At 31.2% G+C, this 13,921-nt stretch overlaps 1 protein-coding gene across 1 annotated transcript; it reads left to right on the forward strand.

The window, feature by feature from the left end:
• Nucleotides 1-1,666: 1,666 nt before the first annotated feature.
• LOC115719866 (two-component response regulator ARR22) lies at nt 1,667-2,989 on the forward strand. The gene is made up of 3 exons (XM_030649046.2): nt 1,667-1,804; nt 1,907-2,306; nt 2,575-2,989. The coding sequence occupies exons 2-3, from the start codon at nt 1,929-1,931 to the stop codon at nt 2,785-2,787; spliced, it is 591 nt and encodes a 196-aa protein (XP_030504906.1). The 5' UTR covers nt 1,667-1,804; nt 1,907-1,928; the 3' UTR covers nt 2,788-2,989.
• Nucleotides 2,990-13,921: the final 10,932 nt, after the last annotated feature.

The raw sequence follows: 13,921 nt of genomic DNA on the forward strand, positions 1-13,921 counted from the left end.
TGCACAATATAGGCGCTTTTGTAGATTCTGAGAAAAGGGAAGAAATCGCGAGCTACTTTAAATATTTAATTCTTCAACGAGTGTAGCTATTTTTTTCTAGAAAATCCTTCAACTTATTTAACTTATTACTTTTTAAATATTTAAATAAAAAAATTAAATAAATAAGTGTAATAATTTAAAATTAAGATTACAAGTAGAATAAAATTTAAATTATGAAATTATATATGTATAATTTTAAATTATAAAAATTTTGCTATAAAATTTTAAATAATTTAAGTGCAAGAAAATAAATTGCTAAAAGATCCTTATATAGTAATAAATTGCAAAAAATTAATAATAATTATAATTAATTTAATTTTAAAATATAATTAATCTTAATTAAAGTTTTATAAGTAAATAAATTATCAGGTTACTTTTAGTTACAAGTTATTTATTATTTATTTTTATTTAATTTCTAAATTAATCACAACCATTTAATAGTAATCTAATGGCTTAAAAAAAAATATAACCATGATGGTTACAATAAAAATGTAATCATTAAAACCTCCTCGATATATATAGGTATCTATATATGCTAATAAGTGAAAGTTTAGATACTTTTGTTGTCAATTTTTCTTCTAAAAAAATTGTGGCATGTATATATGAAAGAAAACTAGTTGATTAAGCAACATTTAAAAGAAAAATCATTATTTTTTATTAGACTTTTATTTTTATAGATTTGTTTTTCTACAAATTTGACTAAGATTGTTCCAAAAATGATTGGAATTATATGACCAAGTTGATTTTTTTTAAAAAATATATATATTAACTATGTAATTGTTTTAAAAGTGTGGCAATTTTAGTGCAAATATACTTTATTCTAAATGTAAAAAAATTTAAAAAAAAAATTATGGATTATTTTCCCTTTTTGTTTGATAATTAATTATTTTGGCATATAAATAAATTAATTCAAAATTTCCTATAACTCTTCTTATTATCGAATTTTATTTATTTATTTTATTTTTTTGAATAATTATCGAACTTAGCAATTAACAAAGTTGATTTGAAAATAAATAAATAAATAAATTATAAAACTTTCATCCTATTGTAAAAATCATAGACACATTTATCATATACTAAAGAAAAAATTCTCAAAATATTGGCTATGTATTTAGATTTAAACTAGATTTTGATGTCAATATTTGAAGTCAGATAATATTGATAGTTGATATGATTAAAGAATGTTACAACATCGGTCACAAGTTCATATATAGATGAAACATTTATAAATTTTATACTATGTACGATATTTTTACTAAAGGTGAGTAAACTACGTTTAAATATATAAGCCACTTATGCTATGTTATAGTTTCTACAAATGTCATTGCAAAATATAACGACTTTTTTAGATGGATTTTATTCTAAATCTAACGTATTACTATATATTATAACGTTCATTATTAGGCATAAATTTCTACAGATTTTATTCATTATCTGAAATGTGATGACAAAAATTGTTACACTTTTATAAAAGTAAGATTTTTTTTTTTCAGATTTTTTTCTTCTCTCAATACATTTGTGTATCTTACATGTAGAAAAAAACAAATTTCTTAGATTACAAATTTTCATGGTTTCATGCACTTTCTCAAATAAAGTGAGATATGTATAATCTCATAAGTTTCAATAAACGCACAAACAATATCTAGACTTAAATGGTTGACTTGTTTATATGAACTTGACCCTTTACACTACTATATAATCAAACACACAACACTACAAAGCTAATATTCTATCCTAGCTAAATCTAATACAACCTCTTGTGAAGGTATTAATTTTACACTTATATTTTTTATATAATACATAATATTTATATGTTTTACATTTTTCAATACATAATATATATATATTTATATGTTTTTGCTTACAGAAAAAATTTGAAGGAGAAAGAAATGGTGCTAGGTAATGAAGTTGTTGGTGCAACCCATGACCACCTAGAAGGAAAGGAAATAACAGTGAGTAATGTGTTAGTGGAGAGCAATACTAATGTTGATGATCTCGTTGATCTGACAGCTACTGCTATTGCCGTAGAGAATAAGTTATCATCATCAACTGTTGTTGCTGATGATGATGAGAAGAAGCCAACAACCGTCCTAATCGTGGAAGATCAAAAATTTGCTCGAATGGTTCACAACTCCTTGGCTAGGGGTTTAGGTATGGAAACTCATGAAGCTGTTAATGGAAAGATGGCTGTTGATCTACATCGTTCTGGAGCTTCTTTTGATCTTATTCTCATGGACAGGGAAATGCCCATCATGGACGGTGCAAAGGTAATTATTTAATTTTAAGAATCACATGATTTTATCTCAAAACTAATTGATGATAATAAGTGAACTAACTCATATTATTTTGAACAAACCGATTTTAGGGCAACTCTACCTTCTATCATTTCTCTTCTAAATTATTTATATTAAATCATTTTCTTATTTCATTTATTTTTTAATTTATTTATATACTATTACCTTCTTGGATATAATTTTATTATTATTTATTTATGGATTAACTAAAATTTTGAGTTTGCCATTGTTTATAATGCAGGCAACGGAGGAATTGCGAGCAATGGGAGTGGAGAGCATGATTGTGGGAGTGACTGCGAGTGATCATGAACAAATACAAGCATTCCTTAAGGCTGGTCTTGATCACTGCGTTGTTAAGCCCTTGACTCGTGACATGTTGGTCTCTATCATGCAGCTCTTCAACGAGACTAAGCTTCAGAAGAAGGAGAAGGATGCGCCTACTCACAACAATTAGGTGGTGGGGGAATGGGGATGTGTCGTCTTTAAGTATATATCACAATAATAATAATAATAATAATATATAGCTAATAAATAAAACTATATGTATATGGACATAAGTCATTGTATACATATATATATGTACTGGTTTTGTTATAATATTATCGATGATGTGATAATATGTAACTTTTTTTAATTTTAATGTTCAGTCTACATAATATAATAAAGTAATAAGTACATAATATTACAAATCTCTCTTTATATTATTATATATTATATATGTGTCGATCAAACTAGTTATATATTTTTTTTTGTAAATTGAAGCCTATATATTGTTATGTTAAAATAAAATAGGATATATAACACGATAGGACCCAAAAAATATTCACTAAATTAAATAATTTTGATTAAAAAATAAAATAAAATAAAATTTAGATTCACTTGCGTAACTTGAAAATAGTACAAAAACCTCATATTTAAAATATGCTCATTTATATTATTATTCAAGAAAAAAATATGTACCATATACACATTAAGGTATTGCCTCTTAAATATGTTAAATAATTTAAATCGTCAATATAAATAGACTACGAGTGTATTATTAAGAGTTTTATAAATATATTTGTTTGGTGTACAACCAAAGTCGCACATTGGCTAGAAATAAGAAAGATCTTGGGTATATAAAGATGGACACTATCTCTATTAGAAAGAAGCCTTTTGAGAAAATATCCAAAAACAAATTCGTGGCTTAGGCCCTAAGCGGACAATATCATATCAATATAGAGATAGATGGTGTCTGACGATTCTAACAAGTGATATCAGAGCTGGATCCCAAAGTTAGTTGAAGCTTGCTAGTAGAGCCATCAGAGGTTCAGATCTAATTTGAAGGGAGTTCGAATGTAGCTGGTGAAGGCATTCATCTAGCTTACTCAAGGGGATCTTGAGTGTTAGAATCGATGGACTCAATTTGTAATTTTTCTAAGGAAGTTGGAAATATGTTCTTGAGTGGTTGCTTAAGATTAGACCTACAATCGTAAGGTGGTCCTTTGTTTGAGGGGAAGATTATTGGGTTTACAATCAAAGCCCCACATTGACTAGAAATAGAAAGAATCTTGGGTATATAAGGATGGACACTATCTCCATTAGAATGAGGCCTTTTGGAAAGGTGCTCAAAAATACTTAGGCCCAAAGCAGACAATATCATACCAATGTGGAGATAGATGGTGTCTGCAGGTCCTAACAATATTGATAAGTTATTGAAACGTAAACATGATTATTTTGTAAATGGTTTAATGAAAATCATATTGTATTTAACTCATTTATAAAGTACAAGGTTGATTTTTTTTTATTTTTTTAGAAAAAAGTTACTGCTATTATTTATGTAGAGAATCCATTAGTAAAGATTGGGGAAGTAATATCCACCAACCATATAGAATCTTGATCATTCAGCTGAAGAGCATATCGAGGAATACTTTGAGCCGCTTGGTTACAATCTCTTTTAACATGAGATACATTTGCTCAAGGAAAAGGAAATAAAAGATAAGAAACATCATCAATTAAATCATAAAAACTTCATATGGATGATGATTTTGAATTAATGGCATTTGAAACCAGTTGTTGAATCTATTCCATCAAATGACACTATTCTCCACTAGTGGAGCAGCCAGCTTAAAGTAGTAGAAAGTGCAACAACTTTCATTTCCTTTGGTGCACACCTTCCTTGTCTAGATTTGGCTAGGGCTGCTAATACATGACCGTGGCTCTCCCTAACAATAGCCCCAATTCCAACAATACTAGACTGCTCATAAAACACAACATCCACATTTAGTTTGAAGCTACCTATCAATGGAGATATACAAGTATCAGCGGAAGCATGTTCTCCATACCAACTGAATCTTGAGTTAATTGGACACCTCAAGCAGCTTTGTAGCTAGACAAATAGGCACGAACACTGAAATCCAAGAAGAACAAAAAGAGCCCCAAGTGTAAGGACAAGAAGGCTAAAGGCAAGTGTTTTTATTGTGGCGTGATGTGACACTAGAAGGAAACTGTAACAATTATCTCTTGGAGCTGAAAAAGAAAAAAATCTCATTTACTAGTTCTTGAAGATAATTTAGTAGAAGATGATAAATCTATATGGATTGTTGATTCTGGAGCCACTAACCATATTTACTTTTCTATGCAGATACTTGATTCTTTAAGAGAGTTGGCTAATGAAGAGGTGATCATGCGCGTGGGTAATAGAGCACAAGTTCGACCAAGGGTGTTGGCAAAGTTCGATTGAACTTTAATAATAAATTTTTTTATTCAACAATGTTTATTTTATTCCTGATTGTACCATGGATATTATTTCTTTATCTCTTTTGCATAAACAACATTACGACATTGCTTTAATGAGTAATGGGTTTATTATTTCAAAGTATATATGGTACGCCTATTTATTGTGCAAAATAGAATAACAAACTTCATGTGTTCAGACCATGTAAGAAATTAATTTAAATAATGAATTGTTTAGAGTTGCTACACCTCAACATAATAAGAGGCAAGAAGTTTCTAAAGATGATAATACATATCTATGGCATCTGTGTTTAGACCACATTGGCCTAGATAGGATAAATCAATTAACAAAGGATGGACCTTTGAGAGAACTAGAGGTTAGAACTCTCCCAGTTTGTGAATCTTTTCCTAAAGGCAAGATCGAAAAAAGACCTTTTATAGCGAAAGGCAACAGAGGCAAGGAACAGCTCGAGCTAGTACACACTAATGTGTGCGGACCTATTAATATACAAGCTCGGGGAGGTTTCAAATACTTTGTCACTTTCATTGACAATTATTCTCGACATGGTCATACTTACCTAATGGTCAAGATGTCTGAAACTTCTAGTACGTTTAGTGACTTCAAAACACTAGCTTGAAAATAATTAGATAAATCTTTAAAAATACTTTGATCTAATCAAGGTGGAGAGTATTTGGATTATGAATTCAAAGACTTCCTTGTGGAGCATGGCATCCTATCCCAACTTACAGCACCTGGAACACCTCAGCATAATGGTGTTTTAGAAAGAAGAAAATGGTCAGAATTATGTTGGACATGGTCAGATCTATGTTGAGTTACTCATCACTACCACTTAACTTTTGGAGGTACGCACTTCAAGCGACTACTTACATTCTAAATGTAGTATCCTTGAATTGAATAATAAGCAAAACTTCAATAGAATTATAGAATGGGAAAAACCTAGTTTGAAATATTTCTGTATTTGGGGTTGTCCTGCTCATGTTCTTAGACCTATGACAAGGAAACTTGTGCCAAGGTTGAAAGTGTGTATATTTGTGGGATATTTAGAAGAGACTCGAGGTGCATACTTCTATAGTCATGAGGATCGAAAGATATTTGTATGTACAAATGTTATCTTTCTAAAACATGATTATATGAGAGATCACAAACCACGTAGTAAAGTTGTTATCTAGGAAATATAAAATGAGCAAATTTCTAAATCATCAACTTCAGTACCATCAGTTGCACGACCAATCGTTGTTGCAAAATTTCTTAAAAATAAAACCTCGGTACATCGTCGTAGTGAGAGGTTTGTGAGACAACATGTTTTCTATTAACATGAGTCACATGTTCTTTACTCTTACACAGACAAGGACGTTCCATTGACTTACAATGGATGACCCTAAATCAAAAAAGTTGAACAATGTCATGGATCAAGAAATGAATTATATGCGCACTAACAACGTCAGGGAATGTACCCACACTTCAGTACCATCAGTTGCACGACCAATCGTGGTTGCAAAATTTCTTAAAAATAAAACCTCGGTACATCATTGTAGTGAGAGGTTTGTGAGACAACATGTTTTCTATTAACATGAGTCACATGTTCTGTACTCTTACACAGACAAGGATGTTCCATTGACTTACAATGGATGACCCTAAATCAAAAAAGTTGAACAATGTCATGGATCAAGAAATGAATTCTATGCGCACTAACAAAGTCAGGGAATATGGAATCCTACCTGAAGGGGTAAGCTATTGTAACGCCCTAGTACTTAGATGCACTATAGTGATTTTCCAATTAACGTACCACATTCACTAATTAAAGGGTTTTTCTCAAAAATCATGCTAAATTAAAACTTTGATAAACTTTAAACTTTATAAATTTATATATATTTATTTACGTAAACCAAGATCTCGTATTTCAACTTTTACAAACATTCTCATAATAGATTTATAAACTTGTTGCACAGCGACTACAAAATACAATCCAAGATGTCCTGAGACTGAACACTTTAGGTCACGTCACCTCGACATTTACAATCACCATCCAAGCTCGGAGCTCACTCCTGTTCAGCCTTTGTCTTTCCTTTACGTACACACGAAAGTAGCAACTATGAGACAAAAGACCCAATAAGAAAAGCATATAACAAATAATATATTACCGACTTGAAACTAGGCACCCATACACCTATCCACAAGGCTTATCAGATAAGTAAGAATGTTCTTTACTAGGGTACAACCAATGTAACACATGCACTACGTACTACTACTGTATGAGTGTTGGTAGGGTTTGCCCCGTACCCCGAGTACCCCTAAATGTTGTACCACATACAATACGTACCTATCGTACTAGTGTTGGTAACACCATAATGTACTCCTTAAACATTGTACACTATACCAATGCACTCAGTACCGCTACCGTACTATTGTTGGCAGTGTACGAATCACAATAAGCATGCATATATCACACATACACATATTCACATATATAACATGTTCTATGCTATTCTTATCTTATTTCCGAATTCAAGTGAGTTGGCCGACCTGAACGAAAGACCTCGTGCTGGATGGATGCCCTAAGTCACATTTACATAAACAGTTAAGTGACATGTCAAAACCTAATTCGGATAAATCCAAACTCACTACTAAGGGTTTTGCTATCAATAGCCCTTACAAAACACCATAAATATCAAGGAAATAACCAACTAAGGCTCTGAAAATGACATGAATCGACAAATAGAATTGTTTGGGAAACCTGCCCCTGATCCGGTTAACCGGTTTTACAAGACCTGTCAAACTGGTTAACCGGTTTGCACCAGGTTTCCCCAAACAAAGCCAAACCTTGCCCAAATCGTGTCCAAACCATACCAAACCTTCCAGAACACCTGTAATAACCTCAAACAATATTTTCCATGCAACAGCAGCAAGAAAAACACACTCAATCCAAAAATGTCATTAATGACCTAAGTTTGAGTTTTCAAACTCAAACTTGTTCATTCACAACAAAACTAGCATCAAGATTTCAATTTCAACTCAAATTGAACCTAGAAATTGAACCACAAATAATTCTAACCTTAACAGCCTCTAAAACTCAAAATTGCATGCCATAACCTACTAGAACTTAGAGAATTCATAAAATAAGAGCTTCTAGGGCATAGCTCAACTTAAATCACCTTGAATCCCTTGTGAATTTTAGAAAATTGATGGTCGGTTGGGTTGATTTTTCTGGTTATGTGGGAGCCGAGCAAGAAAGAAAGAATAAGGAGGTTCTAGTTCTAATTTTTTATTTTCCTTCCTAATTTATTAACTTCAAAAATCAATTAATCTAGGCTGAATAAATTAGTGGCTAGGTGTCACACAACTAATCAGCCACCTATAGACTCAATAACAAAATTCCTAAAATACGCTTGCTTACACATTAAGCCTCCTATTGGCTTAGGGGCAAAATGGTCAAAACCATAATCCCCGCTTAAACCCGGCATTCAAAATATTCCTTATGTTTGCCCCGCTAAGAAATAGGTTCTAAACTTACTCATGTGACTCTAACGGCTATCCATCGTTTTTTCGTCGTCATTGAGCAAAAATCATAAAAATTGCAACATTTATATTTAACATAAATAATACTCTTAGAATTTCATAAAATCTCCTGAATTGAAAAATTATAACTCTAATGCCCATTTCTATTAATGGGACCCACAACATAATAAAATCATGCATAATTATAAAAATGTCAACAATTAATGCTAATTGTCTTTACTAATTTATATTCTAACATGCGTTCATTACAACTATAGGGTGTAAATAGATTACAAAAAGAAAAGAAATGGGAAAGGGAAGGTTGAAACTTATAAAGCAAGGCTTGTAGCCAATAGTTACTGTTCGGTAAAATTGATATGCAAGTATACGCAATTAAATCAAGTAATATAATGATAAAGTAGAGTATCGTTCCCACGAGGATATCAATTACCAATTAATTAATTCTTCATTTCTATTTGATTAATAAAAATATTAGAGTAAAGTAAATAAACAAAACAAATAATTAAAATTCAGAGAAAAATAATGAATAAAAATAAGGATTATTATGATCCCAACTATCCTTTATTTTACTTTCTAATGCAATTACCAAATTTTTCTTCTTCATATTCAATTGACAAGTTGAATTAAGTAGTTCATAATCTCCTTAAGACTTACCAACTCCATCTATGTGAAAACTCCCTATATTTCTATGGTGAAGTTTAATCACAAAGAAAGCATTAAACAAACTAACTCATAAAATTATACAAATAATCTAAATATGTTTGTCCTAAATTAATTTGTATCCATAACAATCAAAGCATATTCAAATCTCACTTTTTAAAATTTTGATTTAATTTATAAATAATAATTATAAGTGATCAGTCAATAATTGAAAAATTAAATCAAATTGTATGGAATTGAAATAAGAGAAGAAGATGAAATTAAATAACTACATTACTCCATATAATAAATTTAAGTGATTCACACAATAATCCTTTAAGAAAATTAGCTCGTAAAATTCATTCTAAAACAACAAATATTCAACTAAAAACATAAAAGATAAAGATAGATGAGAAAGAACACTATTTGGAGTCCTCCATTTGTGTCTTCTAGCCTTCCTCCTATGCTCTAAATTAGCCTCCAAGTTTAAATGACAAAGGAAACCTAGCTCCAACTCATTTTATAGAAAGAATTTGGCAAGCTTCCCATTTTTTTTTTTTGCAAGAGCCACGACATTGGAAAGAGAGTCACAACTCTCTTGTTTTTCTAATTTGCTGCTACAACAATGGATAATATTTTGGCCATAACTCTCTCGATATAACTTAGAACTGGAAGATTCAAGATGTTTTGGAAAGCTAAAAGAGAGATCTAGAACTTTCATTCAGAAAGTTTTTCCTAGAAGTGAATGAATCATAGTCAAAAATTGGCTTGAAGCTTCAAACTTTATTTTCAATCGCAAACGGAGCGTGTTAAACATTCAAAACTTAGCATTTTCACCAATTGTATCTTACAACTCCAAAATTCATGATAAATCCATAAAATTCATATTATTTAGCATATTTTCTCTCATTGAAACAAAAAGAAAATAAGCGTAAACTTCAACAAAAACAAATAAAAACTACTAAAACACGTATTAAAATGGACTCTAAAAATGCATAAAAATAAAACTAAAAAATTCCTCCTAACTTAACATTTATTCTCCCTTGAGTAAAGACCAAGTTAAATGAACAAAAAAAATAAACACCGAACACTTAAAGTAAGCCACCATTGCCATATACACTACATTGCCTTTCCCATGAAATCTCAATTGCAAATTTTAACCAAATTTTCAGCCCAACTGCCTCAAAGTTTAGTCTTAAAGTTTAATAGGGAAATAAATAATATGACTTACAAATGACTCCAATATTTGGACTCCACCATATATGCTCAACTCAATCCAAACAAATCCACAAACAAATTTTTCAATATGCTCACATCATTTATCCTTCTTCACTAATGTTAACAATAAATGCTTTGAAATCAGAAAGACTTTAACAGGTTATAATCTTAGGCTTAGGTCAGGGTAGATGAAAATGTCATTTAGGCTTAACTATACCATAAGATTTTTACATTCTAAGAACCTCAATTTCATTACACAACTATCCCTAATCCCCACTTAGTATAATGCAAGAGAGAATCATAAATTTTTCCTAACTGAGGAGCATCCTGAGGAGCCCAGTGCCAATGCCCCGGAAAATGTTCAGGATAAATATGATACTTGGATTCGATCGAATAACAAGGCCAAATGTTTCATGCTTGTAATCATAGATGAAGTTCTTCGTAAGACATATGAAGATATGGAGAATACATCTCAAATAATGATTTCTCTACAGGCCATGTTTGGGCAGCAATCTAATCAAAATGTACGTATCACCTAGACCAAAAGGTAGGCTTAACTAACAAATCAAAGAACACAAATAACACTCTTGAGATCGAACCTAACCATGCCAGGATTGAGATCCATAGACCTAAGATCAACCATTGATATTGACATAGAAAGATACAATGGTAAGTTTATGATATATATCTTATCTAAGATCAATATCGGTCCCTTCCAATGTATACTCCATACATCCGATACTGGTAAACTTTGCCAATGCCTTGAAAAGGACTTAACTTATCCAAGGTGTAAGTATACCTTATCGCTGATTATCATGTCAGTCTAAATCCAGTGAACTAACAAATCAGGGAGTTAAACTTTTGAACATATAATCCTGATTATATTCCACTGTGCTAACGACACTATAATCATGAACAAATAAATATGTTCTGGACTTAATAGAATTTATACATTAAATATAATTATGAAATTGATTATGTGAATCATGAAACATAAAATGTAGTTTTCGATCTTTATTAATTAGTAAACCTGATTATATTGAAAAGGGTTTTATTTAGGGCACAAACCCAATAAACTCCCACTTACACTAATATAAAACAAAAAGTTCATTTCAATTAATCTCTACACCTTGATATCCAAATCAAGTGTAGTATGTAGTATTCTCTCCGCAATAGGATCTGACAGGTTGTATTCGATACAACCTTTCCTCCACCATTACATTTCCTTAATCACAAAATCCTTGATATTGTGAAATTCCTCTCTATATGTCTACTCCTCTAGGGATACTGGATTCTTTACTTTTTTGCAACTACTTTTGTGTTAGTCAGGAAGTAACACTAGTAGTTAATAAATGTTGGTACAATGACAAAAACTGTATAGAACTTTCCTTAGACTGAATAAGTATCTTTCCTGCAACTTTAGCATTCAGTCTCTCTGGTAGACTTAGAGACTTCAGATAGGTTTTTACACTTCTCCAAAATCACTACTCCACCCCCAGAGTAATCACTGTCTCATCAGTAGACTTTCTAGCACTAAGGCAAGTCTAGAAACCTGATTTGGTGTAGTCTAAGAGTATTAAATACCACCATTATTCACTAACATATAGTTCCTCTTCTTGATCTTAAGATTTACTTGATTGTCTTCCAATGTTCCTTTCCTGGATTAATCTGATACCAACTTATTACTCCCACTCAACAGTAGGTGTCTCGTCTAATGCATACAAAAGCATATCTGAGACCTCTCACTGTTGATCCTAAGGAATTCTTTCTTTGGCATTTATCTTTTTTGGAATAGATGAAACTTCTCCTTAGATAAATAAAATCTATGTCTAGAAGTCGAGAAGCTTCTATAGATTGCCATTAGAAAAAAATGCTCAAGCAACTTACTAAAGATAGTTGCTTCCACTTGAGTAAATAAATCACCAGGCATACCATAATCCATAGGTTTAGATAAACTCAAACCTTTAACACTAGGAACAGGAAGTTTTGTTAAGTCCATTGAATAGTCTTATTTTCAAAATTTCCTTTCTTGTCCATGTAATAGAAAACTTTTGGTTATTCCATAAGAATGGTTTTAACCATAGTTCTCTTGGCTTTACTTCTTAGTTCCTTATTCTGACTATCCATTACTTGTTTAAAATAACGATGGATTTTAATCACCGGTGTCTTCCAAGTCATAACAGGGTGAGTTCCTTAAAACCCTCCCACTACGACAAGGTACTGTGACTTTTTGTCTAAGAACACTAAATGGTATTGACCTCTTCGGTTGTGTCAAAAACAACAGTCAATGGGACCATCTTATTTTGAATAAGATGATAGAACACTTTTGGAATCAAGAAAAAAAATATCTCGTCTACTTTGCTACTTTGTCTTTCAGATTTAGTCATTTTCTTAGAAAAGTAGTGTTTGTTGAAACAAACACTTTCTTATCTTAATGACAATAGGATGGTCCACCCCTAATCACTTAGAATAGTTATCAAACATGCAAACCTTGGTTAACAGTTTTAGCTTTTCTTAAGGTCATGATCAGGACATCCATGATTCTAGTAATGGTTACACTAAGTACACATCCATTCCATCATTCTGAAACTATCCTATCACTAGGGTATTCCCTAGAAGGACTTAGGCAACAACTAGTAACTAATCATAGACCTTTTACTTTCATCAATATGCAAATTGAATTTCTGGGGAGGTAAGTTTGGATACATTTCAAAAAATCAATTTAATGATCTTTGAACTGCATATCCACCAAATATTTCTCCACCCCTATCAGTTCACAAGATCTTTAACCACTTACCTTAATATTTTTCAACATTGATAGAAATTCATGAAATTTCTTAAACATATCAAATTTTTTTGCATAAGGTAAAATTTATAGTAGTCGTCTAAAGAATATAACGAAAACTCATATCCACCCCTGAATGTACATCCATATATAATTATAGATGATCTTACTTTCAAGTGGATATAGGCATGTTTAACTCTTTGGAAAGAGTGATATTGTCAAAACCATTATGAACAAGATTCAAATGACATAGATATATAAGAATGTGGTTGTGGTCTTTTGATGACTTAGGTCTAGTTACAATAAAGAGTTCATAGAATAGTCCAAGTGGATCCTGGTCACAGAATACTAAACTCAAATTCCATACATAAACATAAAGTTTGAATCCACTTATAGAAAATGGATATTAAAAACTTGTGAAAGTCATACTGTAGTGTATAATGTATTCTAGGAAACAGAAATATAAAATTTCTATTTGGAATCTAAAATTTAAAGTCAAAAACTTAAATTTATACCAAATAAATAATGAGTTTTATTCTAGCTCGGACCACCACTGCTAATCTAACTCTAAGTCTACTTTGCCTAAAGTAAACATATACAAGTAGGAGATTTCTAAGATCGAGGATTTTCGGGATAGAATGTCGGGAATATAATCATATGCGCTATTCAATTTCTTAAGAGAAAATAGAATGA

This window comes from Cannabis sativa, chromosome 2 (assembly GCF_029168945.1).
Source record: "Cannabis sativa cultivar Pink pepper isolate KNU-18-1 chromosome 2, ASM2916894v1, whole genome shotgun sequence".
Classification (NCBI taxonomy): domain Eukaryota; kingdom Viridiplantae; phylum Streptophyta; class Magnoliopsida; order Rosales; family Cannabaceae; genus Cannabis; species Cannabis sativa.

Excerpts from the sequence above, each read along its gene's own strand:
- LOC115719866 (XM_030649046.2), top strand. The coding sequence starts at position 1,929 with ATGGTGCTAGGTAATGAAGTTGTTGGTGCAACCCATGACCACCTAGAA. Across the intron at positions 2,307-2,574 it reads CCATCATGGACGGTGCAAAG|GCAACGGAGGAATTGCGAGC; the intron begins GTAATTATTTAA and ends TTTATAATGCAG.